General features: G+C 51.1%; 11 protein-coding genes across 11 annotated transcripts; 6 read left to right on the forward strand and 5 right to left on the reverse strand.

Annotated features, from left to right (window-relative positions):
- Positions 1-195: 195 nt before the first annotated feature.
- N7446_001356 (uncharacterized protein) lies at positions 196-1,177 on the reverse strand (the record flags this gene model as incomplete). Its single annotated transcript, XM_058510105.1, is given in 2 exon segments — positions 196-923; positions 937-1,177. 2 exon segments carry the CDS (start codon positions 1,175-1,177, stop codon positions 196-198), a joined length of 969 nt encoding a protein of 322 aa, XP_058375641.1.
- Positions 1,178-2,107: 930 nt separating this feature from the next.
- N7446_001357 (uncharacterized protein) lies at positions 2,108-3,095 on the reverse strand (the record flags this gene model as incomplete). The annotated part of the gene is made up of 2 exons (XM_058510106.1): positions 2,108-2,530; positions 2,631-3,095. The coding sequence occupies 2 exons, from the start codon at positions 3,093-3,095 to the stop codon at positions 2,108-2,110; spliced, it is 888 nt and encodes a 295-aa protein (XP_058375642.1).
- A 2,022-nt stretch (positions 3,096-5,117) lies between these two features.
- N7446_001358 (retropepsin-like aspartic protease) lies at positions 5,118-6,794 on the forward strand (the record flags this gene model as incomplete). The annotated part of the gene is made up of 4 exons (XM_058510107.1): positions 5,118-5,219; positions 5,422-5,545; positions 5,818-6,153; positions 6,247-6,794. 4 exons carry the CDS (start codon positions 5,118-5,120, stop codon positions 6,792-6,794), a joined length of 1,110 nt encoding a protein of 369 aa, XP_058375643.1.
- Positions 6,795-9,626: 2,832 nt separating this feature from the next.
- On the forward strand, positions 9,627-9,863 carry N7446_001359 (uncharacterized protein; the record flags this gene model as incomplete). Its single annotated transcript, XM_058510108.1, has 2 exons — positions 9,627-9,734; positions 9,762-9,863. 2 exons carry the CDS (start codon positions 9,627-9,629, stop codon positions 9,861-9,863), a joined length of 210 nt encoding a protein of 69 aa, XP_058375644.1.
- A 1,871-nt stretch (positions 9,864-11,734) lies between these two features.
- N7446_001360 (uncharacterized protein) lies at positions 11,735-12,505 on the forward strand (the record flags this gene model as incomplete). Its single annotated transcript, XM_058510109.1, has 3 exons — positions 11,735-11,782; positions 11,831-11,974; positions 12,038-12,505. The coding sequence occupies 3 exons, from the start codon at positions 11,735-11,737 to the stop codon at positions 12,503-12,505; spliced, it is 660 nt and encodes a 219-aa protein (XP_058375645.1).
- Positions 12,506-12,978: 473 nt separating this feature from the next.
- Positions 12,979-13,622, forward strand: N7446_001361 (uncharacterized protein; the record flags this gene model as incomplete). Its single annotated transcript, XM_058510110.1, has 2 exons — positions 12,979-13,132; positions 13,186-13,622. 2 exons carry the CDS (start codon positions 12,979-12,981, stop codon positions 13,620-13,622), a joined length of 591 nt encoding a protein of 196 aa, XP_058375646.1.
- Positions 13,623-14,041: 419 nt separating this feature from the next.
- On the reverse strand, positions 14,042-14,278 carry N7446_001362 (uncharacterized protein; the record flags this gene model as incomplete). The annotated part of the gene is made up of 1 exon (XM_058510111.1): positions 14,042-14,278. The coding sequence occupies one exon, from the start codon at positions 14,276-14,278 to the stop codon at positions 14,042-14,044; it is 237 nt and encodes a 78-aa protein (XP_058375647.1).
- A 1,269-nt stretch (positions 14,279-15,547) lies between these two features.
- Positions 15,548-15,787, forward strand: N7446_001363 (nicotinic acid plasma membrane transporter; the record flags this gene model as incomplete). Its single annotated transcript, XM_058510112.1, has 1 exon — positions 15,548-15,787. One exon carries the CDS (start codon positions 15,548-15,550, stop codon positions 15,785-15,787), a length of 240 nt encoding a protein of 79 aa, XP_058375648.1.
- A 963-nt stretch (positions 15,788-16,750) lies between these two features.
- N7446_001364 (uncharacterized protein) lies at positions 16,751-18,765 on the forward strand (the record flags this gene model as incomplete). The annotated part of the gene is made up of 3 exons (XM_058510113.1): positions 16,751-16,895; positions 16,961-17,731; positions 17,816-18,765. The coding sequence occupies 3 exons, from the start codon at positions 16,751-16,753 to the stop codon at positions 18,763-18,765; spliced, it is 1,866 nt and encodes a 621-aa protein (XP_058375649.1).
- A 385-nt stretch (positions 18,766-19,150) lies between these two features.
- N7446_001365 (tetratricopeptide repeat protein) lies at positions 19,151-22,661 on the reverse strand (the record flags this gene model as incomplete). Its single annotated transcript, XM_058510114.1, has 10 exons — positions 19,151-19,346; positions 19,407-19,892; positions 19,949-20,206; positions 20,322-21,393; positions 21,449-21,523; positions 21,582-21,759; positions 21,812-22,132; positions 22,189-22,248; positions 22,305-22,521; positions 22,573-22,661. 10 exons carry the CDS (start codon positions 22,659-22,661, stop codon positions 19,151-19,153), a joined length of 2,952 nt encoding a protein of 983 aa, XP_058375650.1.
- A 1,037-nt stretch (positions 22,662-23,698) lies between these two features.
- Positions 23,699-24,709, reverse strand: N7446_001366 (uncharacterized protein; the record flags this gene model as incomplete). Its single annotated transcript, XM_058510115.1, has 4 exons — positions 23,699-23,928; positions 24,128-24,172; positions 24,263-24,306; positions 24,474-24,709. The coding sequence occupies 4 exons, from the start codon at positions 24,707-24,709 to the stop codon at positions 23,699-23,701; spliced, it is 555 nt and encodes a 184-aa protein (XP_058375651.1).
- Positions 24,710-25,121: the final 412 nt, after the last annotated feature.

Consider the following 25,121-nt stretch of genomic DNA (forward strand, 5'->3'; position numbering starts at 1 on the left):
TATTTAAGAACATTGGAACGCAGACCAGAAGGGTCTGCGTTAAATCTACCCACCTAAACCAGAGACACTGCGAGGTCTCCCAGGTTTTGGGTTGAGACCCTCGACCCAAATTCGGTTTTGCGGAAGTCTAGTGAGCCGTGGATCCCATTTGACAATAGAATATAGGGCTAGGTAGGACACGCCTAGCTCGCCCAGTCAGACGAAGTTAGCAGCCCAAACATCCATGGCCCTAACTCCTTTCCGACCCCCCTGTATACCCTCCAAGCTCGCCTCACACGCATCCCGTGATGCAAGAACCACTGCCCGTTCCCTCTCATCACTCACAAACTCCTCTACTTCCCTTTCGAAGGAGGACGAAAGACAAGCAGAGACTTCCCATTGCCCGTCCAACAACCCCTCCCCACCTTGCACGAGGGTCTCACCCTCTAGCTGCCACCCGGCAGCCAGAGCTAGCTCGGTAAGCCGCTTTGGCCCCAGCACGGTGCGGACGTTCGAGTCGCTGTTCTCGGATTTATGGCACTCTAGTGCTGCCTGGGCAAGCGCAGCTAATACGTGGGGCTGGGCGGAGGGGTGTGTCGCTACCAAAGACCACTCAGCAAGGAGGAGACGTCTGCTGTGCTGCTTGAGGGCGCGGAAGGTGGAAAGGATGAGCGAGGGGGAGGTGAAGTACCATAGGCAGTGGGCGAGCACTGTTGCGTCGAAGGCCTTACTTTCGCTGGTGGGCGGCGAGGAAGAGGAAGAGGGGGAGGAAATGGCGGAGAGGTAGTCCAGGGGGGTTTGTTGGACCCAAGTAATCCGCCCACCCAGCGGGCCTTGCGAGATGTGATCCTGTGCTTGGCCGAGAGTATACGGGGCACCTGCAGGAGCCATTAGTCGGCTGCTTTCCGCTCGCGACCCCAGGACAAGCAGCAGGGTTAGAAAAGCTAGAAGACTCACCATAATCCAATTCCGCCGGATCGACCGCGACTACTTTCCCCTGCTCGCCAACAGCATAGGCAAGGACAGTCGTGCAGTCCCCTTGCCCGCATCCTAGTTCCAGCACCTTGGAGCCAGTGGGAATGTTCCAGTGCTGCAGGAGCACTAGGCGGTGCAAGGTCTGGGAGTGCTGGATGCCCAAGTGTTTGGGGTCGTGTAAGGAGACAAGGGCGATAGAGGCGGGGTCGAGTTGAGTGGACATGTTGTGCTCGATGGGTGTTGGACACAAGACGGCTGAGTGGGTTTTGCGTAGCTAGGTGATGGAACTTGGAACTATAGCCTTCATTTCAGAAACCGAAAAGATGCGGACAGGGACATCTTATATTGTCAGACTTGGAGGGTCGCCTACCACAAAATTAATATGGGGGTAAGCTACTGGGGGTTGATATTGTGACATATTCCTACTGCTGCGACAAGGGCCCCCTCCCCACTCTTTCAGGCATCTACCGGAGTATTCGGATTAAGATAACTCTGGGATATTTTGCCGGCAATTTTCTTGAAAACTTAAAGTTCTTTGTTTAGGATTGACTGTTTATGTGGGCTCGCTTAGCGTATAATAAAACTTGAAGAGTGCCTTCGAAAGGTTTATCTGAGCGATTAAAGTTGAAACATTATCAAAAAAAAGATGATAGAACACTTTGAATAGCATCGCTGTTAGGTGACTCTAAGTAGTGTCAATGGCTCAATGGCGGCTAATGGTATTGAGTATGTATTGGAATGCCTAGAGTCGCTAAAGTTTTTTGGGGGGGGGGGGGGGGTTTATCTAGGATCTTGCGGATAGAGTCCGATGGGGTAATTGCGGCAGGCTAGTGGGGCCGAGGCTTGATCGGATTATTCCCAAACTACTGCCCAACTAGTAACTATCCCGCTTTTTAGATTGACCCTATGAGCTCTTTGTATAGACTTCTTAGAATCAGACATCCCCTTGTCTAACAGATTGGCCCTGCCCGCGAGTGTTCAACAAATAGGTCCTATTTCATGTGCGAATCCTCAGCGCAGTAGGCCGATTAGGTGATTGTACTAGGGTTACAGGTGACCACTGATTCGAAGAGTCACTAGACATACCTAGAGCCGGGATCCATTCTATGTGAACAATGAGGCTGATTAAAGTAACATGGCTATCCTGCCCCGCTCATTCCCTCCTTCTCACCAACTCAAACCCAAAGCTCGGCGCTATATCAATCTGCATGAATTCCACATGACACGCCACGCGCTGGCACCTCATTTCCACTACTAGACTCTCCGCCCCGCTGGGACAGCCGAACTCTAGTGTTGTGCTGTTCGGCTTGGCTGTGAGGTCTAGCACGCCAAGCAGCTCTCCGCGCACGGGGAGGGTCGAATACGATACGGTATCAAAATCGAGCTCGTCCATAGTGGAAGAGACGGTGGCCGAGGTAGCCACTGGTGCAATAAGCTGCCAAACTTCAATTTCCGTTATATCCCCCTTGGTTATGAGGTCCTTGGCACGCGCAGAGAACTCGGGAGGCGGCCGCCAGGAGAGTGCACAGGTGTTGACGCCGGCGGAGGGGATGGGGAAGCGCATAATTGTCGAGTCCTTTTCTTGCGTCAGCAACTGCACACAGAGTGGTAGACACAGAGCATATGTGGATGGCTTATTGAGGAGAATGAGAAAGGAGTAAGTACGGAATACGGACCTCGACAGTAACATAGACCTGCACCCCTTGACCCCACACGGCATTCTTTAATTTCCTGCTCGCACGTGCCATTCTATCCGGCCAAGCGTGGTGATAAACCTGGGGAGGTGGGATGAATTTCGCTGCCCTGTCTAATCCCAGCCTAGCGTCGCCATAGGGGAGGGCCTTGAGGTCAGAGTCAGACAAAGGGTAGGCTTGGTACTTTGATAGTGTAGTGGGAAGGAGAGCGACATTCACAGCCGATAGCAGCGCTAGCCCAAAGGAAAAGTAGAGAATGAGCTTGGGCAGCTGGGAGGGTTTGGAAGGCGCAAGGCCGTTGAGGTTGTCCGAGGCTTCCAACAAGGGGGCAGAGTGGTCGTCCTCGGAGGAGCGCTTCTCAAGGGTTGTGCTGGAGTCCTCGCCATCGTCGTGTAGTGAAAGAGGCACATATTGGGAAGAGCTGGACTTTGCTTTGGAGGAGGACATGGCGAGAGCCGGTCAAAGAGAAGAGCAGAGAGGGCGCGCCGTGAGTCAATGCAAGTACCGGTAAAGAAGGTCATGGCTCCCGTGCCAGGCAACCACTCAAAAAGTAGGCCTGTAGGTCGCCTGGTACGCCATGCTGCTCACCGTGCTCTCCAAAGATAGTAGAGTTACAGTGCATTAGAAACTCGGCCCTACTGCGTGGCCAAAAAGACCCCTGTTGTGACGGTCGCGACCGTCACGTGTCTAGTACCACGTGACGCGGGCCTTATGCTGCGCCCGTCGTCCTCAGAATAAGATCATCTTCTTCTTCGTCCTTTTTTTCCGGATGACGGCTACGTAGCCACGTAGGCCTTACATCTGGTAGCAGGTCTTGGTTGCCGAAGCAGGCTACCCCCGAAGATCAAAAAAGCCCCGGCCCCCACCCCCGGCCTTCACGGTCGGAAGGGCGTCCGAGACCGACGCGCTTCAGCGTCATCGTCCAATCAGCGTCATCATCCAACGCGCCTCGGCATCATCCGACGCACATCAGCGCATCAGCGCCACCCGACGCGTCCTAGCGTCACTCGAAACCAACGCGTTTCAATCACCCTCTTCCCCTGACCTAACCACCCGTTACCTATGAGGCGACGACCCCGCTAATTCTGCCCGAATTACCCGCCTGGCTTTCTGAGAAGCGGCAGGTGCATTCGAGGGACGGCAAGCGCACGGACCAAGTGACCCGCCTACCCGTCATCCACATCCATGTCGACGAATCGGAATGACGACAGAATAGCGAAGCAACTCAACGCCTTTCTAGTGCTAGCACACTAGCTACTAGAATTCCATAAGGAACACCCACTTAGCCAAGCAGCATCATTTAGTACGCTGCTGCAGCAGCGTATCGACTTCGCAGTCAATACATACGACGCTCCTAAGCTGCCAGGGCAAAACCGTTTCCCACCATCCTAGACGGTAGACACCGCGGGCGCCTTCCGTAAGACTATCAGAGCTTTTTCTAAGCTCGGCCATAGCCTACAACGAAGCGGTGCAGTCAACGGTTTCCTAGTGACACCAACCTAGTCGCAGTCGCGCAACGGCAGTACGGCGACCAACCCGCCGCCTCAGCTAGGGACACCGCCTCGACAGGACACACCATCGCGGCAAGGACGTCCAGTCTTACGACCAGGCCTCGGATACAACCCTATCCTTGGCAGTGTCAATCGCAACCCACGTCCTAGGGCCCGCTCTTCGCCGGCAGGCCCTCAATTCCTCTAGTATCGATCGCATCCGGACGACGACACAACACCATCACTAGCATCTAAGATGGCTCGTGTCGGACCGGAGACGCTCTCCGACGTCGATCTAAACTAGCCAGAGGCGACCTAGCCGCCACTACCTCCGCGTACTTCTCGCGCAGCAGCAGGTTTGGAGAACCCGTTCGCCCAATATGACCTTAGCCCTAGCCTATCAGTGACCGCACCTACACCTACACCCGCGCCTACTGCCGCAACGGCCCTAGTTACCGCTACTCCAGCGGCTTTCTCAGCCCAGCAGTATCAAGAGATAATGTCAATGATGCAGCAGGCAGTCCGCTCTACGATCTAGGAACGACCTCCCGTCGTCGTCCCAGCCACAGTCCCCGTCCCTAGCCCCCTAGGACCCGCAGGCGTCCCGGGCCGCCATGGTCACGACGGTCACGATGCAGTTCAAGGCACACCGCATTGGAAAACTGACGAGATCGGTTACTTCGCTCCAGACGCGGCCGCGGAAATGCATATGCGATCCGTCCGAGGCGTGACGTACTATGCGAACGTCTAGGTGTTCCTTAGCCAGCTTCGGGCCCAGGTCCCGCTCAAGACTGAAGCGGTCGTCCGAGCCAATATACAGTCTTGCTTACGCGAAGGCGCACAGCAATGGTATACCTCCGAATTGTCAGAGCTCGAGCGCCGCGCGCTTCGCACATACCCTCTAGACGACGAGCACGGCTAGTATAAAGCACTCGAAACTCGATTTAAACAGCGAGCCACATCGGCGATCGCGCAACTCATGGAAGGCCACTACGGATGGCCCGAGGTGCGCGCAATGCGCTCGCCAACGTCGTGGGCAGCGCAAATGCTTCGTCTTGCTCAAGACGCCGAAATAGGCGACGTTATGCTTCAACTCCGCTAGATATGGTATCGCCTCGACCCTTCCCTACGCCGTGATGTAGAAGAACCGCAATAGGGCACATCGGTCGCGTCCTTTATGCAGCAACTCGAACAGCGCTACGGTACTTAGCTCGATATGACATAGACGCGAGACCACGCTCGTACGAGCGATCTAGCCATATCGCCGGTCTAAGCGATGTTAGCCCGCCGCGGCCAACAGTGGGGCCGCTAGCAGCGCAACCAACCTCCGCGAGAACAGCGTAACTAGCAAAATCAAGTTCCACGAGAGTACCAACCTCGGAATTTCAGCCGAGAACCGCGATCAGAGTCATCTCGTACCAGTCGCCAGGACTGGCCTCGCCGAGACCGAGACCGTTGGCAGCGCCGCCTAACCAATGATAGGCGATTCCAGCACGACGAAAGTCGGTTCCAATCACAAGACGATAGCCGACTCCAGTTCTAGGACGCACGGCGCTAGCCCACTCAACCGCGAGACACGGGGCAAGCAGGTCGATACAACGTATCCCGTAACCGGATGCCTTAGAACAGCAATCTATAACGGGCGTACCTCGCCGCGACCGACTACGACGGCGACCAAGAAGGTTACGAAGATGACGGTTACGACCGCGAGCGAGGCGATGACCAATACGATCACTACTTCGGACACGACCCCGGTCACGACCCCGGCGACCGCGACCCCGAGGACTCGGACGTAACAGTCGGGTTTTTCGCCGACCAATTTGACGACCACGACCAGCCTCCTTTTCGGAGGGCGGCCTTCACGGAGCATACGGCACCCGTGGAGGGAACCGCTTCTAAAAAACACGCGGTCGTGACGTGCAGGAACTATAGAGACCACTTCGACACGAAGACATCCCTCTATAGGCATTTAAAGGGATGCACCCTATACGCGCAACACGTCCACACCGGTGAGGGTGCGGACGACACCTTTAAACCAATTATCGCGTCCGACCGCCCACGGACGAGCGCACCCAGTGAAGCTTTTCGAACATAGACATTCGCTTCAGCCACCGTGGCTATCGGTGCAATATCAAACACGAGGAGGGTGTGCTTAGACTCCGGTTGCGTCATAACCCTGATCGACAGCGACCTAGTCAAGGAATTGCGGGCGCAAGCCACACCTACTAAACCGATCCTAGTCCATGGCATCGGTTCCAAGCATGTTTCTTCCTCTTATGTCGTAATTGACACGTTTTACTTCGGCAAGGACAATACCGCACAGATCACCATAGAAGCGTATGTGGTGGACAAGCTCCGGGCAGGTCTACTTATTGGCATGGACGTCATCGGCCACGAGGGCTTCCGTATCGACACCGACAACCGAACCATCCGCATCGCCTCTTGCATAGGGATTACGATCCCGATCGACATCCAAGTCAAAAGCCCCCCGGAAGCTCGCATCGCGACTGCGTTATCTACAGCGGTCCTAGCTAGGTGCAACGCTCGCATTCTAGTGCTGCCGCAAGCCTCGCTGCCGCTAGGCGACTATGTCTTTAAAGGACATTATCCGGCATTAGCGTTTTACTTAACCCTGACAGACCCCAACCCTGCTTAGGTAGAGTGTCATAACCACACAAGCGCTACGGTGACGGTTAACAGAAACATATACATCGGTGTTATTCGCCAACATGAGGTGACCGGCCTCCTAGCAATCACCGACATAGCAGCAGCGCTTTCGCTCTCCCTAACCTCGGACCCGGCCCCGCCTCCAGCCTCGGTCACATAAGCCCCTCGCTCGTCGTAGTCGCCGCGGCCCCTAGAGCAAACCCTAGTCAACGGAGTCATAGTCTACGGAGACAAGCACGCCGCTACCTTGTTAGCCGACGTGCTTATGAAGTACGACGTCTAGAGTACTCCCGATAACTCCGGTCTGGTTCAACTACCGCTAGAACGGTGGATAGACATACCACTAGTCGACGGTTAGGAAAAACAGCTGCCAAAACCAAAGGTCTACCCTCTCAGACGAGCGGACCGCGCGATCGTCGACGCGGAGTTCGATAAGCTACACGCTTAGGGCAAAATAAGCTACGCCCAAAATCACACGCTAACGGGATACCTAGTTTTCGTGGTGCATCGGCGGGTTATAAAGAATAGTGTCGAGCACACCTCGGGTCGCCCCGTGGTTGATATCAGAGGTTTGAATAAACTTACCAAGGTGGATATGTACCTAGTCCGAACTTAGGACGAGATCGTACGGATATACGATAGCAAGGGCTATATCACGGTCCTCGACGCGAAGGGCTTCTTCTACTAGTGGATCGTTAACCCGGCACACCGGTCCCGTCTAGCGGTTATCAGCCATCGCGGCTAGGAGATTTTCCACGTCGCTATAATGGGTTACCGCAACTCTATCGCGTACGTGCAGCGACAAATAGACCTCATCCTTAAAGCCTTCGCGGAATAGTGCAAGACATACACCGATGATCTCGTGGTCGCATCCGACACACTACGCGAGCATCTCTAGCACCTAGATCTATTGCTCAGCACGCTAGAGAGATACGGCATACGACTCGGTCCCGCTAAAGCGTTTGTTAGTTTCCCTAAGGTCGCGCTGCTCGGCCACTACGTGGACGTATTCGGCCTCTCCACCCCGAAGGAAAAGCTATATACCATCGCGGAATTGAAATTCCTAAGCACCTTGCAGTAGCTCGAGACCTACCTTGGTATGACGGGCGATCTTCGACACCTTATCCGGAACTACGCACAAAAAGTCAAGCCGCTACAGGACCGTAAAACCTTGCTTCTTAAGGGTAGTCCGGTTGCGGGTCGCCCTCGCCAACAATAGGCGCTACGCACTATGCTCCACCAACCAATAGACACCGAAATGACAGCGTTCGAGGAACTCTAAGATAGCTTCCGCGGTGCGACAGCCACTAAAGGCGGTATCGGCCCCCTTGTGCATTAGAGCGAGCATCGTCAAGCGTACATCGATATCGACGCGTCGCAATAGACTAGCTTCGGAGTCATGATTTACCACGTTAAAGAACGGTTTTAGCACAAGGATATGGGAAAACCGCCCCCGAGCAACGAAACGGAACCAATCATGTTCCTCAGCCGAACCCTCACAGCAGCGGAAAATAACTACTAGGCAACCGAACTCGAAGTGTCGTGCATCGTGTGGACGTTAAGGAAAGTCCGACACCTTATCGAATCATCAAAAAAGCAGACTATCATATACACCGACCACTCTGCCACAATTGCAATAGCGACTTCCTTACGTACCGTCTCTACCAAAGGGCTGAATCGCCGCCTAGTACGCGCGGCGATGTTTATCCAAACCTTTAACGTTAAGGTGTACCACCGCCCTGGCAAGTCAAACAAAATAGCGGACGCGCTCTCACGACTGCCGAGCAAGGCCCTATCACTAGCGACCGCAAACGACGACCTAGAGACGTACGCCTTAGCAGCAACGACGATATAGCTAAGCGACGACTTTAGACAAAGGGTCGTCGAAGGCTACACCACGGATACGCGATAGTCTATAGTCCGCTAACAACTCCTCGATGACGCCGCGCAAGACGATCCGATGACTGCCCGGCTCCTATACGAGCTACAGGATGATCTGTTATTCGCGATCTAACCTGACGGATCTAGGTGGCTATGCGTTCCTTAAGCAATGGCGATCGACGTCTTCCGAATGGTCTATAACGACCAAGGGCATTAGGGCTTCGAACGATACCGACACAAGATGCGCGGGATCGTTATTTATAAAAGCATAAAGAAACTCAAGCAGTATATCGAACACTGTCCCGAATGTCTACGGAACAACATAAGACGTCACAAACCCTATGGGTCGCTATAGCCGATCCTTAGCCCGGCAGTCCCATTCTACACGGTCTCGATCGACTTCGTCACAGGCCTACCACTGGCGTCTAGGTTCGACGCGGTCGCACTTATGACCTATAAGTTCACAAAGCGTCTCGGCGCCGTCCCTGGCAAAACAACATAGACGAGTAGGGACTAGGCGCTCGCCGTCCTTGCGTTTCTACAAATAGCCGACTAGGGTCTGCCCTCAGCCTGGATCTCGGACCGCGACCCAAAGTTTGTTATAGGATTCTGGAAAGCACTTTTCAACGCTCTCCGGGTAGCCCTGTTCTTCACGACGGCGTACTATGCACAGGTAGATGGTCAAGCCGAACGATCTAACTAGTAAGCCGAGATATGGCTCCGACATTAGACGTCGACGTATCCAGACCGAAGTTAGCCCGAGGCGATCCCGTCCCTTATCGCCGCGACTAACAGTGCCCTAAGCACCGTAACTAGGGAAACCCCACACAAGCTAATGTTCGGCATAGAGGTCCGTATGCCCTAGAACCTATTAGAGCAGATCGAGGAACAAGACCATTCGATCCGACAGGACGCAGCCGAGTGCCTACGATACGCCGCAATGCAAATAAAGAAGTACTACGATCGAAAACACACACCAAAGCACTTCTGCGTCGGTGACAAGGTCCTTTTGCGTCTCGGTCGCGGCTACGATATCCCCGTGAACCAGGTGCTCTCCCGTAAGTTAGGTCGCTAGTACGCCGGTCGCTTCACCGTCCTTGAACGCGTCGGTCGTCTCGCCTACCGACTAGACCTCCCGGGCACGTGGAAGCGTGTACATCCAGTGATCAGCGTGTAACACCTCGAACCCGCTCCTCCTACTAAGGCAGACCCTTTCGGTCGAGAGCAGCCCGGACCGGGCCCGACCTTAGACAACCGGTTCCCCTAGGACGAGGACCGCTTCGATGTCGCGAGGATACTAGATGTCCGCGTCCGTAAACGCAAGCGACTCGGCGACATTAAGGAGTACTTCGTTTAATGGGAAGGCCTCCTAGATAAGGAAGCTGAATAGGTCTAGGAACACAACGCCGTTAGTTACGCCGATCTTATACGAGAATTCGAACTCCGCCGCAATAGCGCTACGCGAGAGGAACCTTTATTAGACCCAGACTAGCGCCTAGCACTATAGCCATAGATTCTCGACGACGCCCTCGAAAATACCCGACTAACTCCCGGAGACACCTAGCTGACTCCGGAGGAGGTCACAATCTAAGCAATATCAAGCTAGTATATCAATAGAGACAATAGGGATTATACGAGCAGAGCTAAGGCCACGACGGCGGCCAATATACAGCATTAATCCGTCGCAGAAGGGGTTATTAATAGCTTACTTTTCTCTCACTTCCTCGCTAGGAGCGCCTTATGTCATAACAATCAATATCACTTTCACATTTACTTTCTCACGCGTACATTATTTAAGACACCGGTCCCCTCTTCCCTTCGCAACATTCTCACACTCTCTCTATCACAGCAGCATCCCGGTCACAGTCCCTACTCCTAAGACTACCGAGGTCCCTACTCCGCCTAAGACAACCACTCACGTTGTTGCTCCGGCACCTACTCCCACTCTAGAGGCCACCATTCCTAAGTCTCCTCCCTAGACCAAGGCTACGATCCACCTAGCAACTCCCTCGAACCCACGCTCGCAACATGTCGAGCAAATTCACGGGCCTTCCCGTGTGGCTCGCGGAGCGTAAACGCTCCATGCTACAGTGCGCCTAGTACGCGTAGGCAGAGGCAGAAGCTGGCTACGCTAAACCGTCTACCCTTCCGGCCACCGATAGCGCCGTCAGCGGCCCCGCCCCGAATAGAACAGGCGGCCCCGGTGGACACTTCCTACTCTCCTCGACAAGCTCGTGGAAAGTGTGCGCCGAACCTCGCTCTATCAACCTCACCCGGAACACCTAGGATAAGACTAAGAAACTCGCTCTCTAGCCCCTAGTTAACACGCGTCTTTCAGACGCAGGTCTCTTCTAGTGCTACTTCGCAGTCTCCAAAAAGGAACGAGCCCGACTTTGCCCTCTCGACTTCGATAGCAGGGGCGATGTCCGCCCTAATCGGGTCCCTCGCGGACCTAGTGTCGTTTTCACCATAAACAACAAGGTCTGGTTCGCGGTTATCGACGGTACATACGTCTTAACCGGCGGCTAGAACCGAGCCGGCTAGATCCTTCGCTTAGCTCCGACAGTCACTACCGCGTCGGAGTTCGGTGTTAGGCTCTGGTACGCACCTATTAAAGCGTACCGCCAAGCCGCGTACAAAATCGAGGTCCCTATGTACGGAGAGTGGAACCCGAGAGTTATAGGCGATACCATCCTAGACGTCGGTCGCACGAGGAAGCGTGCCGTCATCTACGCCTACAATAACTTTGGCGAACGATACATCGTCACCACACCCGAGGACCGCTGTGGTATCGAACATATATACAACTTAGGCGGGTTTAAGCGCGAGATCCGTGAGAACTAGGCCGAACCCGGCGCTCCCCTTCCGCACCTCTACGACGGAGACTAGTTCCCCTAGTCCGGTATGCCCGCCGACTTTGCCTAACCAGAGGACGGGCCTCCCTGCCCCGCCTAGGACGAGGTCCTATGGGGTCTGCAGTCCGACGTAGTCGAAGTTATCAACTAGACCGAAGTCGACGAGCGTACCAGGACGTTCGCTAGCGTCAAGATGCGCTACCTAGAGAGAGGATTTCGCTCCGCTAAGACCCAGTTGACGGTCGAATCACCCAACGAGGACGAGCCCACCTAACCAACCACACGAAAGCCAAAGCGAAAGAGACCACCTCGACGCCGTGCGCGGGATACCCCTATCGAGGTGAACACCGACGACGGCGAGCCTCCTGCGCGGCCCCAGCCTGCCCGGTTCCGTGAAGCGCTCACGAACCTATCTCAGGAACCTCGCACGAGCGTACCAACCCTTAACGCCCCAGCCTACAACGACTAGTCCGTCTTCACCAACCTACACCCTAAGGGCCGCGACGCCACTGCGGATGCTGCCATCCACAAAGCCGAGCGCTACCGCCGCGTACGCGCCACACAGATAGTGGCCAGCGCTATCGCCGATTTCGCACCATCCCTCGCCTCTCGCGTCGCGATCCGTCAAGCTATAGACGCAGCTCACGAGTACGACGAGGCGCTTAAGACCGCCCGCCTAGCCGTGCACCGCGACCCGACTCAGAGAAACATTATCTTAGACTCGGTGGACTTCCTCGACGCAGTCGACGACGCGCGCGAACACCACGATCGTCTACCCGACGGCGCCCAGAAAGACGACATCACACCTCAGCTGCTCCGTATGAATGCGTCTATGCGCGACGTCTGGCCTGCGCCTTCAGCCTTCACGCCCGAATGGCCCACGCAGTCCACCACATTCGCGGCGATCGCTACGGACATGACCTCGGAGACCACCCTGCGCTCCCGACGCTATGGATCAATCTGAAGGAATGGTATGTCTGAAGGACGGGGCATTACTCTTAGTTTTTAGCTATTTTTGCTCATTTTTAATGTGGCACGCCCGGGACGGCCGCGCCTTCGAAGGCCGGCAGATGTGACGGTCGCGACCGTCACGTGTCTAGTACCACGTGACGCGGGCCTTATGCTGCGCCCGTCGTCCTCAGAATAAGATCATCTTCTTCTTCGTCCTTTTTTTCCGGATGACGGCTACGTAGCCACGTAGGCCTTACACCTGTGCGTTCGTAATCGCGGCCAAATGAGGTGGGGACGGGTCCACGTCTATAGCTTGCCCACATGTACTATCTGACGCCGTGCAACACGGCGACCAGCCATTTTAGAGGTGTGGCCGTGGCGGCTCCGCCGGGCAGGTAGTAAGGGTTCGAAGGGAGTTACACCATCTAAGGATACTCCATATTGCCCTCACTCTCTGCACCATGCTGCACTGAACCTCTGTCCACCATGCCCTCCTTTTTCGCCGCAATCACCTCCCTGCTTGTCTTCATAAACCTTACATCCGCCGCGCACGCTGGCTTCCACGTCCAGTTCCCATGGATGACCCGCGTTCCAAGCCCCAAGACCCGGCCAGAGATAGATAGGTACAACCCTTTCTGCGGTATGTTCCTGCCCGTCTACGGTCTAGCAGTAGCGTAGGCTGATACAGAGAAGGGGAGATAGTGCATAACCCTCAACGATACTCCCGTCACTCTCGCAGTTTCCTCGCGTTCTCTGGCCATCCTAGGGACCTTGTGACTGCCCTCTACAGCCGACATAGAGTGCCAAGGAAGAGAGAAGATTTCCCCTACATCATCCTGAAGGATGTGCCCATCCAGCCTTCGGGGCAGCTGTGTGTGAATGTCACGATACCATTTCAGATCGAGGTCGACGAGATGGGAGTCATATACTTCGAGGCGAGGGATCCCAAGACAGGGAATGTGGAACACTATGTCAGTTTCTCCGGCTTGCAAATTGTAGAGCTGATGCTGATGCAAATATGGTGCTCCGACGTCAAGATGGCTGAAATGAAGGCTCTTCCGGAGGACCATCCGGCTATGTGTGCGGCTAACAACGAGACACTTATCCCGATGCCGGATGAGTACCTGTAGATGCAGGTTGGAGAGCTGTCATGTCCTGCAATTACCATGTGTGATTCGCTTCTAAATGTGCAACTTTGTGCCCCTCTCTCATCTTAACGTACAATGGCTCAACGCAACGGCACTATACCACCTTGAAATGAAGCAGATATCCAGCTTGCTAGCTCCTATTTGTTTCCATCAAATCCAGGATAATCATCGTAGTGCTTAGTGCTACTACTGTCTATAGCGTGTCTGAGTGAACGATCCGCGATACTTCTTGATGGACTTTTATATATGTGTATACTGCTTGGTATCAAAAGCTGGTAAAAAAAATACCCTCAAAGAGGGCGCAAAGTTGGTGGGTTGCGGCGCTTGCCTTTCGAACATATTATAGACGTTTCTAAAGCTAGTTCTAATCGAGGCTTCGATTATCCGCAGCCGAGCAGTGTCTAGACGTACACGACTTCGTCTTTATCCACTCCGTAGGTGTGTCGCTTCTCAAGTGCGACCTCGTCATCATCCAATTGATAGCGGTGTCGTTTCTCGGCCATGCCAGAGAAAGAGGCATGGCTGATTGAGTGCTCGGGGCGGCGAGCCAAATCAGCGGGGGGAACCGCTGCGGACTGGACAGGGAGCATATTCAAGCCGAGGCTAGCAAGGCTGAGTAAAGTGATGGGGAAATGCATTGTTGGAGTTTTGCGGTGAGCAAATGCTTTCGGTGGGCGAGACAAAGAGGTGGGTCTTTTATGAGATGTTGTTAGTGCTCGTCGTACCCTTGGGAATTTATACGTTTCGAGATCCGAAGGAGAACTGAAGTGACGACTCAAAGTGCCGACTCAGATCTTCCCCTCATCTAGTCGACGATCACTACCAAAAGAGATGAGTAGCGCAAGCTTGACCTGTACAAGCAAATTTGGAATGCATATGATGTGATCCGCTATACGGAGTGCAGATAATTAGTACTTTTGTACACCCCACTCCCGCTTCGGACCGGTGGAACCCCGTCGGCCCGAGGCGGGAATGGGGCTTGCACAGGTACAGTAGTGTAGGGATAAGCTCAGCAGTACCCACAATTCTTCCTCTTTGGTCCTAGTTGTAAGAGGGACGCGATAACGTCCTCGAACTTCATTGAATAGCCACCTGGCGAGCAGGAAGCCTAATGCAGGGTGTATTAATTAGGCGCCCCAAAGATGAGGCTTTGTTAACACAGAAACCTCTACAAAGCACGTTTGTTCATGCAGATCTTATCTTGCGGGGCACATTTTTACACTGGCGGGGCTCATGGCAGCGAGAATACACATTTTTACATCGCTAGGCCGATGTTTCACTAGGAGTTTGAATAGCTTGTATAGCTCTAGTACATCGGACCTCGGGGCATAACCACACAACCATGAGAGACTCCTCCAAACGCCTTTTTTGGACCAACTTGAATAGGTCGAATTCGATATATCGCCATATAGCTTGGAGAATAGGATTCCATGCGCGGAAAGGGATTCCTGTCTTTGGAATACCGAGAAATCAGTATAGAACTTGTAGAACTGTTGTTCGAGTCCGTGGATTAGTCGGGCTGCTCCTGAATTTGTAGCTTTAAGTAACTGAAGATAATATCGATCTTCCCTTGACAACATTCAATCAATTGTTTTACAAATATGAGAGCAGTGCGAGGCGAGTTCGGTAATATCACCTTGCTATCGAGCGTCTGCACGATCGTCTCCGAACTTCCTTCGGTATTGGCAGTCAGGCGCTTCGGTGCTAATAAATCGCTTGGCACTGCCCTTGTTTTATGCAGTTTTTGTACCCTTGAAACCTCTATTCAAATTTACGGTCAGGCCATCGCAGCTCGCATGTTACTAAATGCGTTTGAAGTTGGACTTGCTCAGAGCTTTGCATATCTTTTTTCAACTATCTATCCCCGAGAAACGGCAGGTAAACGTATAATGACGGCCAATCTCGCAATGTGCATCTCTGGTACATTTGGTGGGCTTTTTGCATACGCTGTACATACCATGGGGGCTCAACGTGGACTCGCCGTGTGGAGATGGCTATTCATTGTCGAGTTATGTGTCACGCCTTTTGTTGGTAGTATCGAGTGGTTCTTCCTGCCAAACTCCGCTGAGAAAGCATGGTTCTTGACCGGAGAAGAACAAGTGATAATGCGTCTGAAGAGACAGCGTGATCTTGTGCAGCGAGGTTAAGATGAAGTTAACATCAAATAGGTAAAGATTGCTCTTACCGACCCTTTCATCTGGCTTATGGGTGTTTGATTCTTCACTTCTTCCGTGGCAATCAATAGATTTGGTGTCTTTTGTCCCACAACTATTGCAGGGCTTGGGTACGTACAGCCTCGAAAGAAAGATTTGACCAATGAGTGGACAATTACCAGGTTTCCGTCATTGCAAGTCAACTATCTGAAAATTCCAATTTATGCCCTCGGTGCTATTTCACTTGTTACACAAGTGTACTTCTCCGATAAAATCGAGAAGCAAGGCATAGTTATCATTGGATCCTGTATTCCGGTGTTAATTGGATATCTCATCTGTGTTGGTACAGCAAACGCTGCCGCTGGGTATGCAGGCATGTTTGTTCTCGTCCTGGGTAAGTCTTGCTGCTTGTTACTTATACTACCTTAACGGATCGTGTATTAATCTAAATTGAATTATGAATATATCCGATTTTTACACCCGTCGTCACTTGAGTATCTACTCATCTATCTCCGGACTCGAAGCGTGCAGTTGAAGTGCCGGTGGCTTACTCTAAGAGTGTCGGGATATATCCTTCTGTCAGGGAGCTCGGTGATCCGGGTCAATAACAAAAATACCTCACTTGCGAGACGTAGGAGACGAAGGCAAAAAAGAAAATCCGAGCTGTTGGATAGAGGGGGAAGAGCAGGGGACTATATAGAACCACGCACGGACCAAGGGCGCCAAACCTTAAAGGTCAAGATTAAACCTAAGAGCGTAAAAATTTCGTAGCACCCGTCCGATATGGTGTAAACGGAGGTGAGGATGGGATGGCTATAAATTGGCGTGGCATCAACTCGAAAAAATCGTGGTATTTTCACATAGATAGACTTTGTGTAGCGAAGCTCTTTGCGGAAGCATGGGGAGAGAAGGTAATCTTTGCTGGGGTCTATCTAGGTACCCGTTCAGGGCCATAGGATGATTGGTAGCCTTGCCGCTCACCTGGGCAAGAAAGAAAATGACGAGAGTAATCAACACCTCATTCAACACGTCATATGCTTGGCAGCTGAAAAGAAGCAACCATGGTTCCTAGATAATACGATCTTCCCTCATTCTCTCATTTGTATGATATGTTGTTATTTTACTCTGTATAAAGCATGGATTCCCAGTATACTCCTAACCTGATAGCGGATAGGGGCAGGAAAGCCTCCGAGGCCACTCCTTATACATACGCACAAACGGTGGTCAGCCACTCATTGCGGCGAAAAGAGAACTCTCTCTTCCCTGGCATAAACTATAAGCCATTTGCCGATTATCTTTCCCGGTCTTCTACAAATGACTTTATTGTCGCTGGCAGAGGGACGGGGAACTACCACTTAGACGGGCTTCGAGATGGACATATCTTTGCATCATTGCAAGATTACCCGTTCTCTGCTGAACACAGCTCAAATCAGAGCGACATATGCCGAACCTACGATTTCGACTCCGCACTTCCGGGACAGGAGGCCCTTGCTCGACAGAATGAAAATCTCTCATCGAGTGCACAGCTCTTGTTCCTTCGGGGCTTTCCATCGCCAGAATGGCTGAGGCTGATTGGCTGCTCGTATCGCGTAGACCCCGAGTTCTTTCGCCGCCACCTTGATTTTCTTCGACCGGAGGAAGGTCATTTTGATTTGCCAAATCTCCCCTCCGTGTCTAAGAATATCGTGAAGATTCCGTTGATGACGATCGGCACGCGCAACTTCCGAGATTCATCTGCTTGGGGAGAGTTTGGTGATCTTCTAGAACCCGAGCGGAGACGTGCCTTCGCAAGTGTGAGGACACATTTGTCTCAGATGGCGAAAGCGGCAAGGGTTGGCCAGTCGATTATCCGGAAATTTTTGATTTTTGATGAACAATACTTCGCTATTGAACAAGAGGTGTCAATTTGCGTTCAGTCGAGGCGAGAGGGGTGGACTGGTAAGTATTCACGTACCTATATGTCCATTTGACTATGCAGTATTGCATCCCTGGGATGAGTTGAAAAGCTGATTAAGCTAGTAGGAGTCATTTTACTCGACTGCGGTCGTGATATAAAGGAACTGGCCAACGAGTCGTCACCGTGGCTCAAAGGATCTTCGCAGGCATTTACGTCACCCTCGATGTTGCCAAACACGTGTATACCTGTTTATCAATTCAAACCAAAAATGGCATTAAAGGGCCAAAGTCTAGATGGCAAACTAGACACGGATAATCACAGTGAAGCAGCAAGTAACACATACCAAAGCGCTTCTTCCCTCTACAAACACTACGGTAGAACGTTAGATCAGGATGCTCTCAAAATGGATGCTTTCTACGCCTTCACAGAATTGTTCGCATTCTCTGCATTTAGCGAAAGTCAATTCCTCAACATGGTCGAGCAAACAGTTACTCGAAGCAGAGAAACACTGCATACATCGTTTCTGTCACCCCCACAGCCCCGATCCATGCAGTCGACGCTTGAGATGCTCCAGTTTGCAAAATATGTGGCAGATGATCATATTCAAAGGCTTCACGGTACCATTTCATGTATCAAGAGTAAAGGAGGACCGACGTGGCCACGGACTACCGATACAAAGCACAAGGAGATCGCCGACACCGCTGCGTCACAATTACTGGAAGACTATGAGGAACTACTGCAACGTGCCCAGCGACTATCGCAAAGATGCGCAGACCAAACATCACTCCTATTGAATAATTCAATGCTCGCTCAGTCGAAACGGAACATTTGGCAGGCCGAGAGGGTAGCCCGATTAACGCTTTTGGCCTTCCTTTTCATTCCTCTCAGTTTTACGGCCTCTATCTTTGGCATGAATGTAATGGAATTGGAGAATGGCGACGGACCGCGATTGAGTATTTGGGTTTGGGTTGTGGTGTCAGTGCCAACGTTTGTCGTTGCCTTCTTGGTCTGTTTTTGGGACAGTGTGTGGGGTTATTTGAAGATGATTCTGTCGCATGCTCTACATGGAAAATGAGCAAGTGATAGCTTTATGTGGAGGATAAGCTGAATTCACACTATTAAATATACCCTCATATATAGCACGAAGCCACCATCACTCTATCGTGACCAGTGTGGAACTGCGGCATCGTAATCACTCACTGTCAATGGGATACTTGGCGATAGTCGATGTTCTTCCGCCCATTCAGACCACATCCTTGCACATCTGGCCTGCAGCTCCTCGGCCCTCTCGTTATTACCCATCAAGCTCTGTACTCGTGACTTCCGGTGTACTGCACGGCTTCTCTCGGGGATGAAATAAGGAAGCTCACCCCATATTCCCAAGGCTTGATCTAAGAATTCGCTGCATGGTCTTCCGTGTCAGCAAATCACCACGTATTATAATCCACATATTAAGGGGCTTACTCTGCAGCAGCAAGTTCATTCCGCATGACATAATGGTCCGATAACTTGACGAGCGCGCTGGCCGTATGGGGATGGTTATTTCCAATTGTCGAACAATATTGTAGATACGCGTTTTTGTGAAGCTCATGACTCTCTACCCACTGATGTTGTGCAGCTCGTAAGTTTCCTAATGCGTACATTGTGAGTCCGGTCCTATTAGTGTTGATTAGTCGTATTGTTCTTCTCTACCCAAATGTAAGTTTCAGGACCTACCTAAATGATACAGTATTCATCAGGCCCCATCTTTTCTCCTGCCACGCCAAGCAAGGTACTAAGAGCCGATCTGCGGTTTCCAGTCTTCCGAGATAGATATTCGCAAATCCCGCGTAGATTGCCGGGAACATCGCATAGTAGGTGTTGTTCTGGATTTCTTCAACATTGTCGTAGGTTTCAATTGCTTTCATTGCTGATTGAGCGGCCTCCTCATACTTACCCACTGCCAGGTAGTATGCTGCAAACTCGCTGTATGCGATGGCTAGAGGCGTATGATCGTTGGGCATTGTGAGACGAAACTTCAGATTCTCTCCACAATGAAATTGCGCTCGCTCATAATCTTTCAGCCAGGTGCTAGCGGCAGAGATTCCGAAATGAGAATCGGCAAGAACTTTGGACGTCTCTATATCTTTTTTCTGACAGAGACGCTCGGCAGTCTCAAAAAAGGGCATCGATTGCTCGTAGTTCCCCTTTTGAAAATGAAACCTAGAAGATGGTATCAGTAATGTTCTCACATATGTTCGACGCCTTATTAAACCAACCATCCGGCTTTGACTAGCAGACGGCCGAATTTGGCCTTTTTCTCAGGCTTATCCTCAATGAAGCGAACCTTTGGGCTGATATCCATTAATCGTTCGATATGCGGAAGCACTTTGGAACATGCTTTCCACAAACCTGTCTCGTGCCCGAACGCAAGATTGTCACTGGGCCAGGCCGCTGCTAAAACATCCAACATCATCTCCAGGCAAGCTTTGACACAACCATCCTGCATTCTGGCTCGAGCACTGTCTTGAATTACCCTATGTATTGTCATGGTCATCTCATCCTTATCTCTTTTCACAAGCGATGACTTCAACAACTCTGTTCTCGCACTTTCGAATTCAGCAGACATCTTTGGGAAGTTGTCAAGTAGACTTGTCGCTCGCGTCAAATCCCACGAAGATAGACTCATAGATGCTATCGGGGTCCATGAAAGCAATGAGATTAAGTAGGCACACAGTAGTTGGCTGCAAGTGCTCGAATGCCCACACATCAAATAGAGTACTTGTATAGTCTCCTTGGAATCCGCGGATTGTCGTCTTATGTATGTCAGTCAGGAACGAAGGATCTTCGTAATGAGTAACGAATTCCTTGAAAGACAAGTCCCTGCGCCGTAAAATTCCAGCAACTTGAACCAGTGCTAGAGGAAGACCGCCGAGCCGTTCAGCTAAATGTATGGAGTGATCCACATCTTCTTTTGTTTCGTATCCCGTTATCAAGCGCAAATATTGGGCAGCGGCATCAGTGGTGAGTGGCTCCAAGTCGGTACCGCTTGTCGAGTAGATATAGCTTTTTGCCAATGGATCTCGGCTGGTGATGAGGACTGATCCGCTCCCGGCTGCAGGCCAATATTCTGCTAGGAGCTCTGGCCGATCGGCGTTATCAAATATCAACAGATATTTACAATGAACGTGCGCTGCTGGGTGCAGGTTTTCGCTCTCTGCAACCCCTCGATATTTCGATGGTTGAATGAGCCATCCAAGAACCCGATCTCGGCTGATGGCCATACTACCTGCATCAACACTGTCAGTCAAACCCAACTCAAGGGCGATAAGATTGAATCCTTCGGCCAGTTTGCTCTCATTGTCCGCGTTTACCCAGAAAACGGCGTCAAAGTGTAATTTTCGTGACCAGGCAAACTCTCTTGCAACTTGCGTTTTTCCAATCCCACCCATTCCGCAAAGAGCGAATGTTTTGAGTCCAGTCTGCGGCAATGTAATTGGCGATGGTGAATCTGGTAGTAGGGTTTCATCTAGTGTCTTCAGAATCGACTCCCGACCGTGACAGGAACCTGGTGCGCTCTGTTGCCCGAGAATATAACAAGGTATCTTCAACGACTGTGCTGTGGACATAGTACGCGACTTGGCTGGAAGTAACTCGAAATCAATCTCTGACGATCCTGCGGTTGCACCCATGGGGCTTGCTTGAACACTTCGGTTTTGATCGACTGGGATATATTATTAGTCTTTGTCGGCAGAATATGCGATATGGACCTTTAGTACTTTCAAGTGCATTCACTTGTGATGCAGCTGGGGTGCTTCCCCACAGATCGTCTGCATTCCACTTTGGATCCAGGCCTGTTCAGACTTTCATTAGGGAAACATATCAAATTTGACAATGCTGTCGGATACAAACCTTCGCGCTTTTCTAGGATGGACTTCTGCGCTCGCTCGATGGCTAATCTGATGAGTGACACTACCTCGTCAAATATTTGGGTCCCTGAAACCACATTGCATATTTTCATGTGGTCCGCATCCACTTCGATGAGACGCTCAAAGCTCATCGATGTCGCCGCAAGAGCTCTATTGACGAGCTGTTGTAGAACTATTAGAATGAAGATATGATCAATGTCAGGTTCAACAGACTGTTTCCTTTCTCGATGAAGCAAGAGATCCGATACGGAATTTGGTTGGCTGGCCCTCGTAAGCAGTAATAATTGAGTGCCGGAAGTATACCTCTTCGAACTTTAAAGACACATTGCAGACAGTAGCCGCTTCCTTGGCGATATTTTCCAGCGTCTTTTTCGATAACCGCGATATGGAACTGAGGATGTTGTCGAGTCTGTTTTGGGCTGGCTCCTTTATAAATGTCGGATGTGGAGTGCCGAGGAAGACTAAACCAGAAACCGCTTTGAGGAATCCCGATAAAGAAGGATCATAAAAGCGCTCGTTGAGGATGCTGATGGTCTATCACTGGGTTAATAAAGCAACTGTGCTGGTTCTTATTCTCATCCAACTCGTACTCTCTTCACAATAGTGCCACCAAGCCCATGGCAGATGAATATCAACGGTTGCCCTCGCAGCTGTCAGATGTCAACTCGAGACCGCGCTCATGTATGGAGATTGGGTAAAAGCCTACTTTAACTTCCTGGTCCTTCTGAACTAGGCAATCTACAAGAATGCCACCAAGCTCTATGAACCGACTCCAGGAAAATGACTGATTCAGGCTCATGTCATAAGTAAATTCCATAATCCGAGCATGAGGCGTAATTCCCGGAATTGTTCGAAGAGGCCAAGATCTTTCTTCAGCCGACCATTCCACAGCCGTTCGGCCAGGATTTGCAACAAGAACAACACTGTGTAACTTTTAGTATTTGTTATAATCGGCTATGAATAACAGATCATACTTGAGGTCATGCCGTCCCTTGCTGTTCACCCTGCCAACAAAACTATCGAGCAGCGATCCTTCTAATCGCAGGGCACCGAAACTCTCCATGGAATAATGATGATAGCTTGCAACGAACAAATATGGAAACTCAGAGGCTAGAATTGCTCAGAACTATCAAACAACAGATGGAGAAGGAATTAAGTTGGCAGTACTCACTCAGAAATCAAGGAAGGTTTTGGGCGCGTTGGGCCGTGTTTTGATCTGCGCTGGAGAGAGGAGTTGATTACCACCTGCGATATAGCGTAAGGCAGCCTATCACCAACAACCACGTGTGTGTTTGTGTGGAAATAAGACAGAAGAGGGGAAATAATGAGGCTCAGGTGTGACACAGACCCTCCCAGTAAATTACACGACTGCTATTCAAACGACTATGAAACAACATTAGAGCTTATAAGAAAGCAGCGCCCGGAACCTCGAATCCCGGAAAGATCAATAGCTCATCAAGGGTCAGACTTAGTTTGCTCCCATCTACACTTCAACTTCCGCCACCACGACCAAGTCGCCCGTTCAAGACAACAGTGAATTCATGGCGCCCGAGAGGACCACGCACGAAGAGAGCCGATCCCAGCCTTGGAAGGCCTCCTGGCCACCAAAGGAAGGCAATAGCTCACCAGAGGCTGGTATTTTCGAACTTTCCAACACCACTTCAGGAGATATGCTTCTTTTAAGTGCGCAGGGGCAAACGGCAGGCAATGGAAGAGGGACTTTATACAACCTGGATGAAGATGCCACGAACGAATCTCCCAGTATCTCACGGGTTGAGAGCAAGACCAATACAGTTAGTAGCAGATCTTCATACCTTCCCCTATGTTTCTGGGTATCTAAGTAAATTTGAACTAGAGCGAGAAAATATCCAACCCACCTTGAAATAGGGAAAGTGTGCTATCATGTGTTTGGAATCAATATTTTGTCAGCGGCATTAGTCTATAATACGGACGATTAACTTCTAGTCCTTGTTTTCAGCAGCTCCAGAACCTTCCTTCCAACGAGATATATTTGGTTTCATCGGGTCTGAGTAGCTGAGTTGGCTTTTAACTGAAACCTTCAAGGCTGGACGATCCAACGTAATTCCATTTACAGCCCTTCTATACATCGTAAAATGCGAGTGCTCGAATTTCAATGCTCTCCCGAGGCGTTTCCGCCCTTTTTGTATCTGGCAAAGAAAATGCGCAGTGTGCTACCTTGGACTTCTCACTGTTCTGCGAATCATAGCCACTGAAAACAATTGCCTCACTCTCGGTTTGATCACTGAGATAGTACCAGTTCTGGCTTGGGTTGTGGTGCACATTATACACTTCGGCAACAAAGGTCTTGCCTACCGAATCAATAGCTATTAAATCTTCAATATTGAGTGAGCTAGCGTCACAATAAGCGAGGGGCCAGTCGCGAAGCGGCCCTTTTAGTGGTTTCCACACGCTTGATTCAAGTCAGCTGCGTTGGGGATATTCAGTATTCTTGGGAAATGCACTTGACGATACGGAATTTCCGACTGAGCATGTGAGTAGCTCTCTCACCGAAGAGATGCAGCATGCGGTCTTCCACATCGGCAGGGGTGTAGTCTAATCACTTCAGCAAATTTTTCCGCTAGAAAGACTAGAAAGGCAAACTTGCCTATATGCGCTGCCACCACTGGTTGCTTGTGAAAATACGGTTTCCCTGTTGCTTGCGGAAAGGACTGGTCGCGCCGTCGTACCTATGTCGTAATTAATGTCAGCGTGGGGTTTCAGCAATCAAAATTAATATATTACCATCCACTCAAATATGTAGATCTCTTGCGTTTTCAACACATGCCGAAGGCAGTTTCGCACCTCCTTTAAGTAAATTTTCTCTATGGAATCCTTGTTATCATAATCATCGTACTGCAGCTGACTTTGCAGTGTCACAATTGCCATTCCATTATCATAAAATGTCAAGTTCTGATCCCGCATATCGTTGACGAGAACGTTTTCCTTGATCTCGTAGCGCATGTTGCTAGCAGGTCGATCATCTTCGGGGACATACATCAGGTCGTAAGGCTTCTCCTTGATATGAATTGGATTGTTCTTGACTGCAAACACCAGAGATGCGGGGACTCCTCGTGCAGTAGTATCGGGCATAATGATTTTGTAATTGGGGGTCGGGGATTTTCAGGGGAGAAAGGAGAAACTTCTCTGGGCATACTGAGTAGATAATGGTGTTACTGGATACAGGCCCATTTTAAACGATTTCAATTTCTCATGTGCTTACAGATGAGATAGGTAGTGTCTTGTCTGATTCGACCGCAAGATGCGGGGTCCGAATCTTGGCAGGACTCTGGATTCGAGACATGGGGCAGAAAAGAGCTCAAACGATGAAGGTACCTAAATCGATTTCCTATGCGTGGGGGGGGGGGGGGCTTCAACGACCGGTTTGTAACAACTACCGATGATAGCAAGGATCTGTTTGCCTTTTTCATAGCTGACGGTAACCCAGAATCTCTAGTTGGCCAATGGAGCTTCCTGACGGATTAAGATGGATTGACTAAACGTT

Source organism: Penicillium canescens, assembly GCF_028828765.1.
Source record: "Penicillium canescens strain IBT 15451 chromosome Unknown utg000002l_segment0_segment0, whole genome shotgun sequence".
Classification (NCBI taxonomy): Eukaryota; Fungi; Ascomycota; class Eurotiomycetes; order Eurotiales; family Aspergillaceae; genus Penicillium; species Penicillium canescens.